Source organism: Pelophylax lessonae (genome assembly GCF_965119305.1).
Source record: "Pelophylax lessonae genome assembly, chromosome: 12".
NCBI classification, from domain to species: domain Eukaryota; kingdom Metazoa; phylum Chordata; class Amphibia; order Anura; family Ranidae; genus Pelophylax; species Pelophylax lessonae.
The window spans coordinates 199,010,746-199,031,248 of record NC_138779.1 but is presented as its reverse complement, the minus strand read 5'-3'; the positions used below and the strand labels follow the sequence as shown (position 1 = coordinate 199,031,248).

General features: G+C 41.4%; 1 protein-coding gene across 2 annotated transcripts in view; it reads right to left on the bottom strand.

Moving 5' to 3' along the window:
• Positions 1-20,503, bottom strand: part of LOC309568086 (uncharacterized protein) — a 76,739-nt gene that overhangs the window by 53,444 nt on the left and 2,792 nt on the right. The window contains exons 2-5 of one of the 2 annotated variants that reach the window (XM_082273661.1): positions 20,058-20,177; positions 19,243-19,395; positions 13,371-13,523; positions 8,979-9,317 (exon numbers count right to left, since the gene is read on the bottom strand). The exons of the other annotated variant lie outside the window; for it this stretch is intronic. Coding sequence (XP_082129787.1) covers positions 9,175-9,317; positions 13,371-13,523; positions 19,243-19,395; positions 20,058-20,177 — 569 coding nt within the window. The 3' untranslated portion in view covers positions 8,979-9,174. Of the gene's footprint in view, positions 1-8,978; positions 9,318-13,370; positions 13,524-19,242; positions 19,396-20,057; positions 20,178-20,503 lie in introns of those variants that run through there. 2 annotated transcript variants of the gene reach the window in all.

Below are 20,503 nucleotides of genomic sequence, written 5' to 3'. Positions count from 1 at the left end.
GTGCACCCAGTTACATTGGTGGCCAATGCAGCGTCCTTTTGTGTATATATAAAGCAAATTTGTGCCTACATTATAGAAAACCACTAAAGCTGCTGCACACTATGCCATGATACATGACATTTAAAGCTTAAATACAAACAGTGCAGTGCTAAACTTTATATACAATAGGTGAAATAAGTATGCAAAAGTTTGTGATAATGGTGACTTATGCTCCAAAAGAAAGGAATATATGTAAAATAAAGTCTCAAATATCCAGAATCTTAATGATTAAATAAAAGACTGACAGTCCCACAAGTTATGTTCAAGAGGTGGAGATCAATAGGAGGAAAACCAGAGTGTCACCAGAGAGTTCTTATTGGGCAACCCAGAACTTCTGTGACCTCCTTAATTAAAAGTGGTCAGATCACTCTCAAAGTCCAGGGATACATGTCCACCATCCAGGTTGCAGAGAGCTCCTGTCCTTCTCCTCCTCCAAGCAACCGAATGCTATGGGGGGCTTGGTATCCACTGTCATTAAGCCCACTATGTCTCAGGTGTCCAGTTACAGTATGTTAGCCATCCTTTAATTGAATGCGGAATGTAGGGTCAAAGGTTAGATTTCTTTGTTTTCAGTGGTTGGACATCTCATGCCAGCTTCTGGTATAATGTGAGGTCATCATCTTGTGACTGAGGTTCAGATACTCAAAAAAGTGTGGCTGGGGTGGGACGATCCCTATAGGTCATTTTTTACACCTAGGTCTATCCTTATGTCTCCCTTTTGCTTGCACTCTGTTTAGACCAGTGTCTGGAACTAGAGCCATGGCTGAAAAACACCTGGGGGATAAGACTAACCAATGCTCTATATGCACTTTTGTCCCTCTCTGGGGATCTGTTTTATGTTTTCTCTCTCCTTTGGTGGCCACCAAAGCCACCTGAGATATAGTGTAAGAGAACGTTTGCTGTACAAAGACGTGTTCCCGTCAGAAACCTGACAATTGCCAATGCGCATGCGCTAACTCGCGCAACCGCGCACGCACATTCGCGAATACGCAACGTGCGTTAGACATTGGCGCCAAAGGGACTATTTAAACCCAGCCTTTACACTGCTCCAGTGCTGCTTTGTCTTCAGCCTTGGATACCTGTTACCTGTTTACCTGCATCTGTTCCTAGTTCCAGATCCGGCTTGTCCTGACGATTCTCTGCTCTCCACCTGCACCGACCTTGGCTTGTCCTGTGACCTCTCTTCCTGTCTGCTCCTACTGGCTTCTACGTTACCGATTGGCTACTGACTCGGCTTGTCTTACCACGCTTCTGTCATTCCCAGTTCCGTCCATCCTGCCCAGGAGGCTCATCGTTACCCAGGAACTCCTGCTTCCAGCACCTGCTGCCTGCTCATCACCCTGCTCACCGGACTTCTCTGGTGGTCTTCACCAGTGGCCATCGTCTGCTTCAAGCAAACCTCCAGACACTCGTGCTACTCTATACTCCGGTGCCCCCTGTCTGCTCTATCAGGGGTCCCGAGTCGAAGACGCAAGAGAGGCTTTCCTCACAGTGTCAGGCTCATCTCCAAGTACGTGATATATAGTGTGTTTAATAACAGCAGAAACCAAGCCCCCTATATCATTCAGTTGCCTGGAGGAGGAGAAGGGACAGGAGCTCTCTGCAACCTTGATGGTGGATGTATGTCCTTTGACTTTGAGTGTGATCTGACCACTTTTAATTAAGGGGTTACACAAGTTCTGGTAAGAGCAATAGGAGCTTTCTTTGGTGACACTCTGGTTTTTCTCCTATTCATCTCCGCCTCTTGAACGTGGTTTGTGGGACTGTTAATCTTCTATTTAACCATTCAGATTCCGGAGATTTGGGACTTTATTTTATGTATATTCATTTCTTTTGGAGCATAAGTCACCATTTTAATTAATGTGTATAGTTATTTCACTTATCGTATATAAAATTTAGCGCTGCACTGTTTGTTATCAACGCATGGTTCTGTGATGTTGTTCTTCAATGAAGTGGAATAATTATGTTGGTAGTCAGTTTAGTGCACACAATTACATTGAAGAGCAATGTAGTGCCCCAGTTACAGTTAGTGTAGTGTCACTATTACAGTGGGTGTCAGTGTAGTCCCCCCAGGCACTTTGCTGGTCAGTTTTCTACAACCAGTTACATTGGTGGTTTGTTTAGTACCACCAGTTACATTGGTCCAGCGAAGTGTACCCTGTTAGTTGGCGTAGCTCCTTTATTAAACTGGGGATTACTGTAGTGCTCCTAGTTATAAATGTGGTCAATGTAGTGTCCCTGTAATATTGGTGGTCATTGTAGTGCCCCAGTTACATTGGTGGTCCATTTAGTACCCCCAATTGCATTGACGGTCAACGTAGTGCCCCCAGTACTAGTTAGTGTAGTGCCACTATTACACTGGGGGTAAGTGTGGTCTCCCCAGTTACAATGATGGTCAATTTAGTACTACCAGTTACATTACTCCAGTGAAGTGTCACCAGTTACCGTCAGTGACATTCCCTTATTACACTGGGGGGGGGGGGGGGTCTGTGTAGTGCCCCCAACTACTGTGACACTCAGTGCAGAACACTTAGGCTAGTGCACCCATTTACATTAATAGTAAATGTATTGCCTCCTTTAAACTGGTAGCCACCTCCCCCCCCCCCCCATCCTCTTCTCCACAAAATAGGTGCAAGGTTTCCTATAGTCCCCAGAGAGCTGGGCAAGACTGGTAACACAGCTTGGGATTTCAATGCAGCACTTGCATAACAGATTTAATAAAGCACTTTAATGGTATATTTAAAGCAGAACTCACCCTTCCATCCATGTCTCCATGTATTCATTTGCTGAGAAATTACTTTGAAAACCTCCAGTCCCCTAACATTTCTAGCCTCAGACATCTTGAGTTAGGGCAAATGAATTAGGTAGCATTTACTTCCCGGAATCCATCTGACTTTAACTTAGGCATGCAGACAAGAGAGTGTGTGTAGCTGAGCTACTCCCCTCCTCCAAATTAAAAAAAAAAATTCCCTTGAATACTCCTGGGATGTATGTCATTATGTTGGCCTAGGCCAAAAGTTAAAACAAGAAAATCTAATATACCTTCCTATCTCTTTACTAATGCTAGCAGCATAAGGATAAAAAATAGGTTATGTTGATTGAGAGAGTTTAGTTCCACTTTAGCCAGTTCCCACCCAGCCTATGGGGGCAGGGGGACCTCTTGTTGATCCAGGTGGACATCATATGATGACCTCCCCGATCGCTAACCCCCACGCGGCCTTAGGGCCACCGGACACAGCCAATGACTGATCACCGTACTGACCCGCTGCCGGTACCATGTGATCGCTCTAATCAATCACAGCAGGTTATATGACAGTTGTAAACAATGTAAGGCTTCCTTTCAAGCCATCCATTGTGTACAATTGTATTGCTAGCTATGATTAGTCACAGTGACTGCATGGTACAGACTGGACCATTCACGGCCCATCAGTGCCATGTAATCAGCTGTGGCCAATCATAGCTAATCACAACAAAACAAGCTGAATGAATTGATTTTTTTTTTTCAGTAAAATGCATGCATAGGGCAATGAAATTCATTGCTATTAACAAACATAATGAGTAAAAAAAAAAAAAAAAAAAACACTGATCACTTCCCCAGAGTAGTGCAATGTTACTATGGTAACATTATATTGCTCTGGTCACAGCGTGTTAAAAAAAAAAACACAGAGAATGTTGGTTGGAATGGTCCAACTGTTGTGCTCCCTCTTTTATGTGCACATTGTTAAATAAAGCTTTTTGTAAAAAAAAAATAGAAGAAAAAGAATATAGTAATTTCTTTCTATACTGTCACCAATCAGTGTCCCTGATCATCTCCATACCCGTTATATGATGACGCTCTACTTCACTGGTGACAGGATGTAAAAAAAAAAAAAAAAGACAAAAAATGACAATGTAAAAAAAATTTGCCATTCCTTTTACTAAATCCCTTGGACAGTCTACTTCCAAAAAAGGGGTCATTTGGGGGATATCTGTACTGTCCTGGCATTTCAGGGCCTCAAGAAATGAGATCAGCCGTCACTACATGGGATGGACCCATTTTCATATCTATATACTATATAATTTTCCTGTACAAAATATATATTAAAATGGCGCCTCCTAGTGGTAAAATAAAATTAGTATCCGTGAAGACAGCAGCCGTCAATTTTGGTAAATACCAAACCTAAATGAATAAAGTAATTATGAGGCGCTGTGTGATGGTAACGTGAATATGAACTCTTAAAATGCTGTCTGCAAATCCATATTACAAAATACAATAAATACAATTTTTTGGATTAGCACACAGTATTTTAGGAGTTCGTATTCACGTTACCATCACACAGCGCCTCAAAATAAATGTATCTATAATTTTCCTACAGACTTAATAATATATACTGATTTGGGTTATTTTCACCAAAGAAATGTAGCAAAATACATTTTGGCAAAAATTCTTGAAGAGAGATTATTTATTTGCAAACGTTTAACAGAAACAAAAAAAAAGTGTTTTTTTTTTTAAATGTTTGTTTTTTTTAATTTAAATAGCAAACATTAAAAAACCCAGTGGTGAATAAATACTACCAAAATAAAGCTCTATTTTTGTGAACAAAAATAAAAAAATTTAGTTTGGGTACAGTGTTGCATGACCGCTCAATTGTCATTCAAAATGTTACAGCGATGAAAGTTGAAAATTGGCTTTGGCAGGAAGGGGGTAAAAGTGGCTGGTATTTATGGGTGTGCCAGGTGTGCGCCAAAAAAAACGCCCAGGTGTGTTGTTGCAGGCGTTTTTTTGGGCATTTTTTGGGGGGTCTTTGGAGGCAGGCATAACATCTGAACTTGTGTATAGGGGTATATATACACACACTTATATGTATTTATACACATACACATATATAGGTGTTATAGCAGAAAAGCCATATGGGTGTTAATTATTTTATTAGCACAAGCATAGTGTTCTGCTACTTTCACACCTATATATGTGTGTATGTGTATATATACATACATGTGTGTGTGTTTATATACCCCTACACAGAAGTACATATGTTATGCCTTCCTCCAAAGACGCCCAAAAAATGCCCAAAAAAACGCCAGCTACAAAAACGCCCAGGTGTGTTTTTGCAGCAGGCGGTTTTTTGGGCATTTTTTGGGGGTCTTTGGAGGCAGGCAAAACATCTGAAATTCTGTATAGGGGTATATACACACACACACTTATATGTAATTATACACATACACATATATAGGTGTTATAGCAGAGAAGCCATATGGGTGTTAATTATTTCATTAGCGCAAGCATAGTGTTCTGCTACTTTCACACCTATATATGTGTATGTGTATATATACATACATGTGTGTATATATACCCCTACACAGAAGTACAGATGTTATGCCTGCCTCCAAAGACGCCCAGAAAATGCCCAAAAAAACGCCTGCTACAAAAACGCCCAGGTGTGTTTTTGCAGCAGGCGTTTTTTTTGGGCACTTTTTGGGGGTCTTTGGAGGCAGGCATAACATCTGAAATTCTGTATAAGGGTATATATACACACACACTTATATGTATTTATACACATACACATATATAGGTGTTATAGCAGAGAAGCCATATGGGTGTTAATTATTTCATTAGCGCAATAATAGGTTTCTGCTACTTTCACACCTATATATGTGTATGTGTATATATACATACATGTGTGTGTGTGTGTATACATACCCCTACACAGAAGTTCAGATGTCATGCCTGACTCCAAACATGTCCTCAAAAAAGCCCTATAAACGCCTGCAACAAAAAGCCGGGTGACAGGGGAGAAGCCACCATCATGTTCCATATGTGTTCTAAGAGAAACTATCTTTTTTCTATGGCGGTCACCCTGACATGGAAGGGTTTTGTCACCCTGCCATAGCAGTCAGAGTCAGTTAACCCTACACTACACTACGGTCCCCTTACACTTAACACTTTCCCTACAGAAACTAGATTATTAAATCTAACTATAGTGGAAAATAGTACCCTAACTACACTAGATATCCCTTTCCTCACACTAATAATTGCTAAATGACACTTTGAGAGCAGAAGTAACAGAACTGCTTCCACTCTCTTCCACAGCCCTGTATTAAAATGGTAGAGATTTGGCGGGGCTATCTTATATACTGGGGGGCGTATTCACTAATGATTGGCCTCTGGACCCCCTAGTCACTCCAATCCCATTCCTAGCATTCTCCTGCCCCCTCAGTTGGCTTTTACTGATGGTTCTGGTCCAATCACGGGCTTTTAAAGCCCAGTCTCTGTCCCATTGCATTTTGGTCGGTTCTGGTTGCCGAATTCCGAGCTTTTTCAGCAAAAAGTTCGAAATTCGGCCGAATTTCGAACAGTCAATGTTCGGGTCGAACCGATGGTCGACCCGAACCGTTCGATCATCCCTAATGAGCACCTAGTCTGGGGGTTGTTACTCAATTTCATGAGTTTTCCGTACACCATAGAATAAAAAGTTTTGATAAATTTAGTTTTAGCTTGATGGAGGTAAAATAAGGATTTGGGTTTCAAGGTCGTACTTGTAGGAACAAATGGATTGCTATAGGGCAGGGCTCATCAAACTATGGCAGTCCAGTTCTTCAGGAACTACAATTCCCATCATGCCTAGTCATGTCTGTGAATGTCAGAGTTTCACAATGCATCATGGGACGTGTAGTTCCGCAACAGCTGGAGGGCCGTAGTTTGAGGATCCCTGCTATAGGGGGTCAACATCATCTCACTTATATCATATATACAGCCCTCATCATACAATACTTCCAGCACCACCAATAATTCCAGCCTATTAGTACCATCCGAAAGATTAGCTAATATATTTTCCTGTGTGTCACAGTCCACTTTCTCTATGGTAGTTTGGATGGATTTTTTGCTATGTGTAAGATAATAGTAATGCTTTACTGTTACATCCATAATAAATTTATTCAAATCCTCTAACAATTGGAAAAGATTAGCCTTGCAAATTGGTGAAAAGTTTAGTCCCTTTTGTAGGAGACTCATCTCTCCCTCAGATTGGATACGAGAGGACAAATTTGATATTTTTATATTTGTATTGGGCTTCCCTGCTTCCCTCTTTTTCTTCCCACATTTCCTTCCTCCTCTCGTTCCTGTGTGTCTTGACACAACAGAAAATGGGAAGAGTCACAAAAGTGAGCTGAATCTACTCTAAGACAGTTGTCACTACAGCAAGTGTCCACATTGGAAGATTTGTTACGGGAGTTCCATTGTTACATAGTAGTTGAGGTTGAATAAAGACGATAGTCCATCCAGTTCAACCTGTGTAGGTGTGTGTGGACGCAATCATCTCACATACCCCTGAATGTTCTGATCCTTGATATGTACGTCCAAGAGTCTTTTAAAAGTAGCCATACTCCCTGCAGTAACTACCATTTGTGGTAGAGAATTCCACAATCTTGTAGCCCTTACTATGAAAAACCCCCTGTGTAGCCTATTTGTCTTCTCTTTCTGTTCTAGTGAGAACTAAATATTTTGGATTTTTCCTGGCTTTTGGTGGCAGTGGCCATTGGGACATACAGAAAGTGTGACTCTCACTAGCATTGACACATACAGTAATTAAAACCTCAAAACGATGAAGGTTCCAATGGGATGCATCCAGAATGTGCTGGGACTGTAATGCCTGATTATACAGGTTAAGGTAAAAACAATAATTTGGAGATTTCACTGGCTCTGATTAGGCAGCTCTCTAGCAAACATGTCTACCCTCCAATGGATCTCCAGTAACATCAGTTATAACATAAACCAACAGAAGGAGCACCAGACCAAATTCATAAAGGAGTCCAAAACGGCTTTAATATTTCAGATCAAGAAATTGCTGCAACAAATAAGCTGGGAGCATAGTTTGCTCTGTAAACCTTTGACTGTTGGTTTGGTTTAATTAAGACCTCTTGTAGCACCCTCCTAGATATTACTATATTACCAAAAATATTGGGACGCCTACCTTTACACGCCCATGAACTTTAATGGCATCCCAGTCTTAGTCTGTAGGGTTCAATATTGAGTTGGCCCTCCCTTTGCAGCTATAACAGCTTCACCTCTTCTGGGAAGGCTGTCCACAAAGTTTAGGAGTGTGTCTATGGGAATGTTTTAGACCATTCTTCCGGAGGTGCATTTGGGAGGTCAGGCACAAATTTTTGAGAGAAGGCCTGGTTCGCAGTCTCTGATCTAATTTATCCCAAAGATGTTCCATCAGGTTGAGGTCAGGACTCAGGCCAGTCAAGTTCCTCCACCCCAAATTCGCTCATCCGTGTCTTTTTGGACCTTGTTTTGTGCACCGGTTCAAATCCTTTGGTGGAGTGGCGATTATAGTGTGGTGCTGTTTTTCAGGGTTTGGGCTTGGCCTCTTATTTCCAGTGAAGGGAACTCTTAAGACATCAGCATACCAAGATATTTTGGATCATTTCTTGCTCCCAATTTGGTGGGAACAGTTTGGGTTTGGCCCTTCCTGTTCCAACATGACTGTGCCCCAATGGACAAAGCAGTGCATAAAGACCTAGATGATGAGTTTGGTGTGGAGGAACTTGACTGGCTTGCACAGAGTCCTGACCTCAAACCAACAGAACACCTTTGGGATAAATTAGAGTGGAGACTGCGAGCCAGGCCTTCTCGTCTAACATCAGTGCTTGACCTGACAAATGCGCTTCTGGGTGAATGGTCAAACTTTCCCATAGTCACACTCCTAAACCTTATGGACAGCAGTGCTGAAGCTGTTATAGCTGCAAAGAGTAGGTCAAATCAATATTGAACCCTACGGACTAAGACTGGGATGCCATTAAAGTTCATGTAAAGGTAGGCGTCCCAATACTTTAGGTAATAGAGTACATTTTTAATCTCCAAGGTTTGAGTTTTGATGCCTTCACTGAGTTATCTTTCCATAAGCATGTACTCCATATGCAATATTGAGCATAAACTTAAAAAATAAAGTGACACATACAAGGAATCCAAGATTTTATTCAGAATTATTAAGCACATTGACCTTTTACTTTTTAACAATTGCTAGATTTAATTGACTTAAACTGAGATTTTATGGCAAAGCTTATGTTTTATAGATCTCGTATACAAGTTTCTATGCATTAACAATGATGCAGGGTCTGATGTGCATTCCTTGCATAGTGATATTCAACATTCTATTCTTCTTCTTTTTTATCTGCGGGTGTACAAATCATATGATGCCTTTGCAGTTCCTGGTTTCCAGGTACACCTGCATATCCAATGTCACAGCCACCGGTGGTCATGCATCCTTTGAGTGACACATTCATTGTTTTTCCATCTGCAAATTAAATTTCAAATATTGAAATAACGTTTTATTTTCCATGATACCTAAAGTATGAACAATATTATTTGCCTAGGCATAATACTACTCAAATGGCACCCTTTTTATAACTTACAAACCAAAAAAAAAAATGATTACTATAATTTCTATCATTTATAATTTGTGATAAACTATTCCCTATTTTTCTTGTCGCTTTCATCAGTTTTTGGACATATGTGACTTAATTCTTAAAGATAACTACTAAAGGTGCAGAGGATGTTAAGAGTCTGAAGGTTCTTTAACCACTTCTGGACCGGAAGGATTTGCCCCCTTAATGACCAGGCCATATTTTGCGTTTCGGCACTGCGTTACTTTAACGGACAATTGCGCGGACGTGCGACACTGTACCTAAATAAAATTGATGTCCTTTTTTTCCCACAAACAGAGCTTTCTTTTGGTGGTATTTGATCACCTGTGCGATTTTTATTTTTTGCGCTATAAACAAAAAAATAGCGACAATTCTGAAAAAAAAAAAACAATATTTTTCACATTTTGCTATATAATATTCCAAAAAAAAAAAATGTAAAAATCTAAATTTTTTAACATTTTAGGCCAAATTGTTTTCTGCTACATAGTTTTGGTAAAAAAAATCGCAATAAGCTTATTTTGATTGGTTTGCGCAAAAGTTATTGGGGCTACTAACTACGGGAAAGATTTATGTCATATTTACTGTTTTTTTTTGTTTTTTTTTACTAGTAATGGCTGCGATTTGCGATTTTTTGCAGGACTGCAACATTGCGGCAGACAGATTGGACCCCTGACTGACATTTTTGATACTTTTTGGAGGGACCAGTGACATTACTACAGTAATCAGTGCTAAAAATATGGTCTGTTACTGTAATAATGACACTGGCAGGGAAGGGGTTAACAATGTGGGTGATCAAGGGGTTAAATGTGTACCTAGGGGCGTGTTTCTAACTGTTGGGGGGCGTGGCTTGTGAAATAATCATAGAGACCTGTGATCCTATAAGATAGAGATCCTTTCGTCCATTAAGGAATATATTGATTGTTTATTATTGTTTTTTTTTTTTTATTGATTAGATATTGATCAGATCTCATAACAGTACTAGCACTTGATGAGATTTACCATATGTTGATACTTATAATTGATTATTTTGCAAAACTATTTAATAGCACTTAGCACTTTCATATGATCCAGCACATATATTCATTTATTGCAAAGAGAGAGGCAGCGCTGACTACTTCACTTACTCATATATAGAAGGATCACAGGGGCTCTGTGATCATTCCAGGGAGAAGAACGGTCAGATGTGTTTACAACAGCTGACCGTTCTTCTCTCTCAGCTGGGAGCGATCGCAGGTGTCAGGCAGCAATCAGAGCCGCCTGCCCCGTGCATCGGCTTTCCCGCTGATGAGCAGGGGCGGGAGCGTGCCGCCGGCGGCGTGTGGTCGCCCTCTAGCTCCCTGCGCGCAACCGAAGTATACCTACGGCGGCTTGCGCAGGAGCGGCTGCCTGCCGCAGTATAACTGCGGCGGGCGGTCATAAAGTGGTTAAAGTTCAGAAATCAGTCTCAGTTTTTTTGGATAGAGAGCCAAATGAACCTGCATTTGGTTCGAGGTAGGTTTGCAGAACATTACAGAGGTTTGGGTGCCAAATCCAAACACAATTAAAGTCAATGGGAGCTGAATCTTAAAAAGTAGTTTTGGCTAAAAGAAACATGTAGCAAAGCAAAGAAAATATTTAAAAAAATGAACAGCTTAGGCTGCTTCTGTTATCTGTACCAGACCCTTATCCTAGATAAGATTCTGGAATAAAAGTTACTTGGGGACCCCCATAAAAACAAGAGTCCCCCCCAAAATCCATTCCAGGCCCTTTAGGTCTGACATGAATTTTAAGGGGGACCCCATAGAAAACTTCCTGGAATCCCCTCAAAAATACATACCAAACCCTGTTCGGACATGCAGCCTGGTAGACAAGGGGAAGGTATGATAAGCATGAGCCCCACCTAAAGAACCAGACCAGCCATCATGCCCCCAAACATGAGGTATCAGCCTGGCAATGCACCTCATCTCCATGTTCATGAGGACAAGGGACTCTTCCCTTCAACCTTGGCCCAGTGGTTGTGGGGGTCTGTGGGCAGGAGCCTTTATTCAATCTGGAACGCCCCCTTTAACAGTCAGGAGGCACCCAGATACAGCACCCCTATGTGAATGGGTATGAGGCACGTATTAACCCTAATCATTCACAAAAAAGTAAACAATAAATAGAAACACACAGTTTTTGACAAGTCAGATTTCGATTTTCTCATCACTCTCTGTCTTGGTGACATTGGTCATCAGGTAGAATAGAGAGGATGAATACCCCAATGGACATAGACAGCAATAAAAGTTCGACAGGCATTTCAATCCTCTCCTACTTGATTCAAAACTAAAAAAAAAAAAATGTTTTTCCTATACATACATCTTAGTATGGCCCTATATATATGGCATATAAAGTAGTAACTCGCGTTTTTTAGCTTAAAGTGGTTGAAAAGTGAGAAGTTTTTTTTTTTTTATGATAAAAAAAACATTCTGTGTGCAGCAGCCCCCCTGATATTTACCTGAGCCCCGTCTTTATCCAGTAATGTGCACAAGTGTCTCAGCTGCCTGGGACTCTCCCTCCTGATTGGCTGAGACACAGCAGTGGTGCCATTGCTTCCCGCTGTTGTCAATCAAACTCAGTTAGCCAATCAGTTGAGAAACGGGGCAGGGCAGCTCCATCGCTGAATTGATACACAGAGCTGCAGCTCAGCTCGGGTGCCCCCATAGCAAGTTGTGCAGCAGCCCCCCTCAGCCCCCCTAATACTTACCTGAACCCCATCTCTATCCAGTGATGTGCACGTGTGTCTCCGCTACCTGGGACTCTCCCTCCTGATTGGCTGAGACACAGCAGTGGTGCCATTGCCTCCTGCTGTTAATCAAACTCAGTTAGCCAATCAGGAGAGAAACGGGGCGGCTCTGTCCCTGAATTAATACACAGAGCTGCAGCTTGGCTCGGGTGCCCCCATAGCAAGCTGTTTGCTGTGGGGTCACTCAACAGGAGGGAGGGGCCAGGAGCTCCAGCCAGGGACCCGAAAAGAGGGGGATCTGGGCTGCCCTGTGCAAAACCAACTGTACAGAGAAGGTAAGTATGACATATTTGTTATTTTAATAGAAAAAAAAATGAAAGTTTACAATCATTTTAAAACATTGAGCACAGCAAAATAAATATTCACACATTTCAGTGCTGCTGGCTACTGTCTATCAGTGCTGCTCCCCTTAAAGTGATAATAAAGGCATATATATATATATATATATATATATATATATGCGCAGAGCAGCCCCGATCTTTCTCTTCTCAAGTCCCTTGCTGGCGTTCCTGGCCCTTTCTCCTGCCGAGTGCCCCCACAGAGAGCGGCTTGCTGTGGGGGCACCCAAGCAGGCTCGCTCTGTGTGTCCTGCTGTGTCAATTCACACACACACTCTCTGCTCGGCTCCACCCCCACTCTCTCCTCATTGGCTCACTGGCGGTGATTGACAGTAGCGAAAGCCAATGGCTCCCACTGCTGTCTCAGCCAATGAGGAGGGAGAGAGTCAGAAAATCTGAGACTCTGGTGCACATTGCTGGATCGAGATGGGGCTATACACCCATGGAAGTTTTCATAGAATAAATGAAGGTAAATCTTGAGCCTTTTAAACCATTTTAACTTCCAGTCTTGACTGGCAAGAATTAACAATGGACAGTGCAGTCTCTAACCACTCTTTTGTACTGAGGGGGAGGGAAGAGCAGGGTTTGTGCCCTGCCATCTTAGGCTATGGGGCTTTGTGTTTCTATTGGTGCACACAGTGTAGGAAGACACAACTTTAGTCCCTACAAGTGAGAGCAGCCACCCTGAAACAGGAAACCTGGGGCAGTGGTTGTGGTACCAACATAGACTGGACATAGGCAAGGATTAAAAGATAAAGAAGCTGCATACTCAGTAAATGATTAATTTAGCTGCAGAAAGTGCATTGATAGGAATAGATACTTACCAGACAGCATAACAAAGGCACCATACTGAAAACATTCCTTTTCCAGTCCAAGACAGTCCACATATCCTGTGCTCTCGCAACCCGTAGGGGAACCAGTGATGAAGCAGCTTGGACACTGATATCCGTTTGGTTGTAACTGAGTGTCACAAATGTCTAGAGGGAAAAAAATTGAAAATAAGAAATAAAATATTCATAATAAAGGGCCTATTCATAAAATATCTGTTGCAGTAATGTCAGAAATATTCATGCAAGCAGAACGATATACACTATATTACCAAAAGTTTTGGGACGCCTTTGTAAGCACATGAACTTTAAAGTGGCTGTTAAGCCAATATGTGATCTTTACATCACCCCCTCTGTTAGATTACAAAGTGAATCTGTGCTTTATTAACCACTTTACGACCTCCCACCACAGATATACTGCAGCAGGCAGCCACTCCTGGGCAAAATGACGTAGGGAAACGTCGCTCGCTCTAAGGAGGCTAGGGGGCGAGCATGCGGAAGCCGATGCGTGTGTCAGGAGGCTCTGATTGCCGCCTGACACCCGCGATCATTCCCCGCTGAGAGAGAAGAACGGTCAGCTGTTGTAAACACAGCCACCCGTTGTTCTCCCTGGAATGATCACAGACACCCTGTGAACCTTCTATATAGGATCACATGTCTCTATGGTCATTTCAGAAGCCACGCCCACCCACAGTTAGAATCACTCCCCTTGGCTCACATTTAACCGCTTGATTTTTAGGGTAATAAACAATTTAATGCCATCCCAGTCTTTAGCGCCCCCTTTTGCAGCTATAACAGCTTCAACTCTTTTGGGAAGGCTGTCCACAAAGTTTAGGAGTGTGTCTATGGGAATGTTTGACTACTCATCCATGTCTTTATGGACCTTGCTTTGTGCACTGGTGCGCAGTCATGTTGGAACAGGAAAGGGCCATCCCCAAACTTTTCCCACAAATTTAGGAGCATGAAATCGTCTAAAATGTGTTGGTATGCTGACGCCTTAAGAATTCCCTTCACTGGAAGTAAGAGGGCCCCAACCCCTGAAAATCAACCCACACCATAACCCCCCCTCCACCAAATGATTTGGACTGGTGCACAAAGCAAGGTCCATAAAGACATGGATGAGCGAGTTTGGGGTGGAGAAACTTGACTGGCCTGCACAGAGTCCTGACCTCAACCAGATAGAACACCTTTGGGATGAATTAGAGCAGAGACCACGAGCCAGGCCTTCTCTGATAAGTGTCTTACCTCACAAATGCGCCTCTGTGTATGGTCAAACATTCCCTTAGACACACTCCTAAACCTTGTGGACAGCCTTCCCAGAAGAGTTGAAGCTGTTATAGCTACAAAGGGTGGGCCAACTCAATATTGAACCCTACAGACTAAGACTGGGATGCCATTAAAATTCATGTGCGTGTAAAGGCAGGGGTCCCAATACTTTTTGGCAATATAGTGTATCACCTTATAGGCCAGCTCTATGAGGATGTCATGTTTGACGAAACGCATCAGCGTCCAGCTTTTGCCGAGGTCATTTCATATAATAAGAAGATTGTATAATTACAGAAGATTGTATACTTAAATCTTCTGTAAGTGTTCTGTACTTTTAAAATAAATCTGATTATAATGGTTCCACACTATCTGCGACTACTTGGTCTATTTCTAGATATGTGTCTGATCTGAGAGATACTGTACATTCAAGAAGAAATCCATCTCTACCAGAACTGAGTGGATTCGCGTGAGATCCATCCATACATGAGACACCTGAGCGATTGGGTTTCCCTATGTGATGTTTAATAACCCCTGTCTGTGTGACTCACTGCCATAAAGTATTTGGGTCCACACTCTCTGATAAGTGCGTTATTATTACCCATGGTGGTGGGAATGTCCGATATCATCTATAAATCATCACTCCAAGCACTTTTGGAGATTTTTATTTTACATGGACACATTATTGATGGCCCTTTGTGAACTTTCACGTTATGAATTGTGGTGTGATTCCTATACGCCTCTTTATTTTTGTTGTGACATATGGTAATATGTATGATCACCGTATGTATTGTTTAGCGCTGAACTTATGAGTTTTTATGCTAGTTACTTGTATGATATAAATGAGTGCCAGAAAAGAGTCGGAATTCCTTATCCCTATGAATGTTCAGGGTCAGAGACAGCGTGAGCTCCTTGAGGAGAGGCCGTCGGCACTTTCACATAGGACCGGTGTTTCCTTCCGTATACACAATATTTTCTGAGCATTTGCCCTAAAGTGAAGGGTGCACTGGATAATTCGACTCCTCTGCAACAAACGGATGTTCCCTACAACCATATTTGTAATCACCAGCATTCTATTGGCGGCTAATAAGTGATATAACGGTGGAGCCATATGAGATATACTTGCATATAAACTGGACACCCTATTTTGATTAAGGGGTTAATTAAAAGTGTCCGCTCTTTAGACAACCTTTCAGGAATCGCCCGAGGAAGCGACCAAGCGAAACGCGTCGTGATTCCACATATACTACAAGTGAACCCTACATTTCTATGACCTTTCATCATGATTTATCATGATTTGTATTATACTCATATGAGTTGCCTCAGTTCATAGAGGCATTGGGGTTCCAGTGGCTAAAGATTTTGTCTTATGATTTATGTGCATGTATATACCATGTTTTATTGTACACATGTCTACTGTTGCACTTTTGTACGTTCATGTTAAATAAATGATACATTTTTATTAGATGACTGTTATACTTATTCCAACCGAGATCAGCACTTACTAGTAGCCTATAAAGTCCCAACATATCTGAGAGGCTGAGAGACCCCAATGATTTGTGGGATTCTCTCATTCCCCTCTCCCCCTTTTTTTTATTTCGTTATTACAGGGATGTGGCAATAGTATGTTTCAGAGTATGTCCCATTCATTCTTTATCTTATCTCTATGAATGTTCAGGGTCAAACCATTTAGACAACCGCCAGGAAGCTAGTATTTGAAAAGATGTCAGAGTCTTTTTAGGGCCAGTTCACCCCACGTGCAGTCTAGTGCATTTTCTTTCTGCATCAAAAACTCATGGACAATAGGTTACATGGATTTCAATGGTAAAGTTCACACCATTCCAACAAAAGTAGAAACTGCTGCATTTTGTTCTGCAAGGAAATGCACTGAAATACAGCAAAATGCCGCAAGATTTTATCCAGCCTGTGGCATACCTTCTATGTGAGCCCACTGTGCTCTTACGTGGGTCTCACATTAGGTCAGGTTCCTTCTCCTGCTCTTTCATTTTCCTCATTATTGGTTGCCAAGACTGCCGGAATCCTGGCAACCGATCATGTGCTTTCTTCGAGAATCACAGAAGGACAGATCTGTTCCTGCCTTTCAGCTCCCATCCTGCTGCTTTACCTATGCTGCAAGTGTAAGGAAATGGTGGGCTCTAATGGGGACCCTGATGTAGGAGAGGACTCCTATAGGAAGGTGGGAAGCCTGATGTAAGTGTGGCTCTGATGAGAAGCCTGATGTAAGGGAGGACTCGGACGGGGAGCCTGATATAAGTAGGGCTTTGATGGGGACCCTGATGTAAAGGAGGTCTCTGATGGGGAACCCTTGGGTAAGGGAAGACTCAGATGGGGAACCTATTCTAAGGGAAGACTCATATGGGGAGCCTGATGTAAAGGAACAGTTAGTCAGTGGCACACCTTCAATGTGGTCTCACTTCAGCTCAGGTTCACTCCAGGTTCCCTCTGCTGTACTGTCAATTTCTCCATTGTTGATTGCTAAGACTGCCAGCACCCTAGCAACCAAACATGTATTTGCCCCAGCAATCATAGAAGGACAGATCTGCTCTGCCCCACTCTTCACATCCTGCCGCTCCAGCTATGCTGTATATGTAAGGTAAAGGCAGACTCTAATGGGGACACTAATGTAAGGGACTCTGATAAGGGACCTGATGTAAGGGAGGCATCAAATGGTAAGCCTAATGCAATTGGGGCTCTGATGGGGACTATGATGTAAGGGAGGACTCAAATGGGGAGCCTGAAGACTCAGATGGGAAACCTGTTCTAAGGGAAAACTCAGATGGGGAGCCTGATGTAAGGGAACAGTTAGTCAGTGGCACATCTTCAGTGTGGTCTCTCTTCAGGTCAGGTTCATTCCAGGTTCCCTCTGCTGTACTGTCAATTTCTCCATTGTTGATTGCTAAGACTGTCAGCACCCTAGCAACCAAACATGTATTTGCCAAAGCAATCGTAGAAGGACAGATCTGCTCTGCTTCCCTCTTCCCATCCTGCTGCTCCAGCTATGCTGTATATGTAAGGTAAGGGCAGACTCTAATGGGGATCCTGATGTAAGGGACTCTGATAGGGGACCTGATGTAATGGAGGCATCACATGGTAAGCCTAATGCAATTGGAGCTCTGATGGGGACCCTGATGTAAGCCAGACTCAGATGGGGAGCCTGATGTAAAGGAAAACTCAGATGGGGAGCCTGATGTAAGGGAACAGTTTTGGTCAGTGGCACACCTTCAGTGTGGGCCCACTGTGCTCTTACATTGGTTCAGGCCAGGTTCACTCCACTGCTGCACTGTCATTTTCCCCATTGTTGGTTACTAAGACTGCCAGCAGCCTAGCAACCAATCACGTGTTTACCCCAGCAATCACAGAAGGAAAGACCTGCTCTGCCTCCCTCCTCCCATTCTGCTTCTCCATTTAAGGTATAAATGTAAGGTAAGGGCACACTCTAATGGGGACCCTGATGTAAGGAAGGACTTTGACAGGGGACCTGATATAAGGGAGGACTCAGATGGGGAGCCTGATGTAAGGAAGGACACAGATGGGGAACCTAATATAAGGGAGGACAGAGATGGGGAACCTAATATAAGGGGCAGACATGGGAGTAAGTCACACATGTGCAAGTCACAAGCAAGTCTCAAGTCTTAACCCTCAAGTATCAATCAAGTCCCAAGTTACAGTGGCGGAAAGCAAGCAAGTCTAGTCGAGTCCCTGCTAGAATTCAAGCAAGCCAAGTCAAGTCATTTATTTTGGTCAAGTCACAAATCAAGTCAAAATACCGATCTACCCCAATCTTCACCTTTAAATGAGTTAAAAGTCAGTGGTCAGGAAAGGTTTTGTTTTATTTTTACACGTTGAATGCCCAAACAATTTAAAAACCTTCATCCGGTTATGTTTCAACACCACAGTCACTAAAAACATGTAAAGTATTTCCATTGTTAAACAGCCAGTGTCCTAAAAATCAGAACACACTGAGGTGTTTTAAGTGACTGTGGTGTCAGAAACATAACAGGCACATTCATTTTGCTTTAGCACATCTTGAGTAAAATGCAAATATTTAATAACTTAAAAAAGTAAAGTCATTTCGAGTCATATGTCTCAAGTCAAAGTCAAGTCTCAAGTCATGAATACCAAGTCAAAGTCAAGTCTCAAGTCATGAATACCAAGTCAAAGTCAAGTCGAGTCTTTTATTAATTTTAGTCAAGCAAGTCTCAAGTCCTCAAACTGGTAACTTAAGTCTGACTTAAGTCAAGTCATGTGACTCGAGTCCCCCACCTCTGATAAGGGGGACTCTGGTTTAAATAATTTGTAAAAACAAAAAAGGCATATGAAAACAGCCAATGAATTTCGGAGCAACACAACCCCTTCATCAGGGATCAGCACAGGATGAAACTTGTATGGGACCAGTACTTAACTTGACACCAGTTTTTAGGTCAGTCACTCTTTTCAATAAAGAACAAAAATTTCCATTCAGGAATTTTCACTATTCCTCTGAGTTTATCTGCATATTTGGTTTGGGCAAGTATGCAACAAAGTAACTATTATATTATAACATTTTTTAAAATTTATTTTCAAAGATATAGATGCATAAACTCACCATCATAGTTTAGATTTTCATTGCTACAATCTCCTTCCCCACATTGACCGCTCACTCTGACAAGAAATGGATCTTTGGTTGTTACAGAAAAGCAATTACCACATAATAGTGGCATAGAACAGCCTTTCTTTATTGTACGATATTCCACACCAGCTGATGGAAGAAGAAAATTAGAAAATAAACATTCAAATGTATTTAAACCCCTAAAACATATATATATATATATATATATATATATATATATATATATATATTTTTTTTTTTTTTTTTGCTGCCATGACACTTCACCACTGAATGCTTTGTTGCAACCCATTAGGAGCTATATATATATATATATATATATATATATATATATATATATATATATATATATATATATATATATATATATAATATACATATACATATATATATATATATATATATATATATATATATATATATATATATATATACATATACATATATATATATATATACATATATATATATATATATATATATATGTATATGTATATATATATATATATATATATATATATATATATATATATATATATATATATATATATATATATATATATATAGCTCCTAATGGGTGGCAACAAAGCATTCAGTGAAGTGTCATGGCAGCACTTGGTGATACTTTTTTTTTACAAAATGAAGATGGTATGAAATTAATGAAAACATTAAATACAATGTGCATTCATAGACTTGAAAACATATTATAAATTTTAATTAAATGGTCCAGATTTCCCTTTAAATACATCTTACCCCCTAAACAAGCGAAGATGAAAAAACACAATCCCACTTACCGACAACGGTGTACTCCGACAAGGTCATGCAACCTGATCCATCACATTGAAGCTTTCTTTCATCACAGCATTCGGTTGAGCCAATATTCCAGCACCAATTGCATGTGGTAGTCAGCTGGCCTGAAATAGGAAAAGGTGAGGCACAGGGATTAATAACCTACCTGGCAAAGTACAAAAATGTAATCATATTAAATCATTTGCGGGAACCGAAATGTCATTATGCACATATATTGTATAAGAAATGGTCAGTGCAATGCTTCCAATTTACTGGTGTTCACTTAAGCCCCCCCAGTTGCATTGGTGGTTAATGTAGTGTCCCTGTAATATTATTGTTCAGTGTAGTGCCCCAGTTACATTGGTGGTCAGTTTAGTTCCACTAGTTATGCTGGTATTCAATTTAGTACCACCAGTTACATTGGTCCAGTGAAGTGTCCCTAGTTACAGTC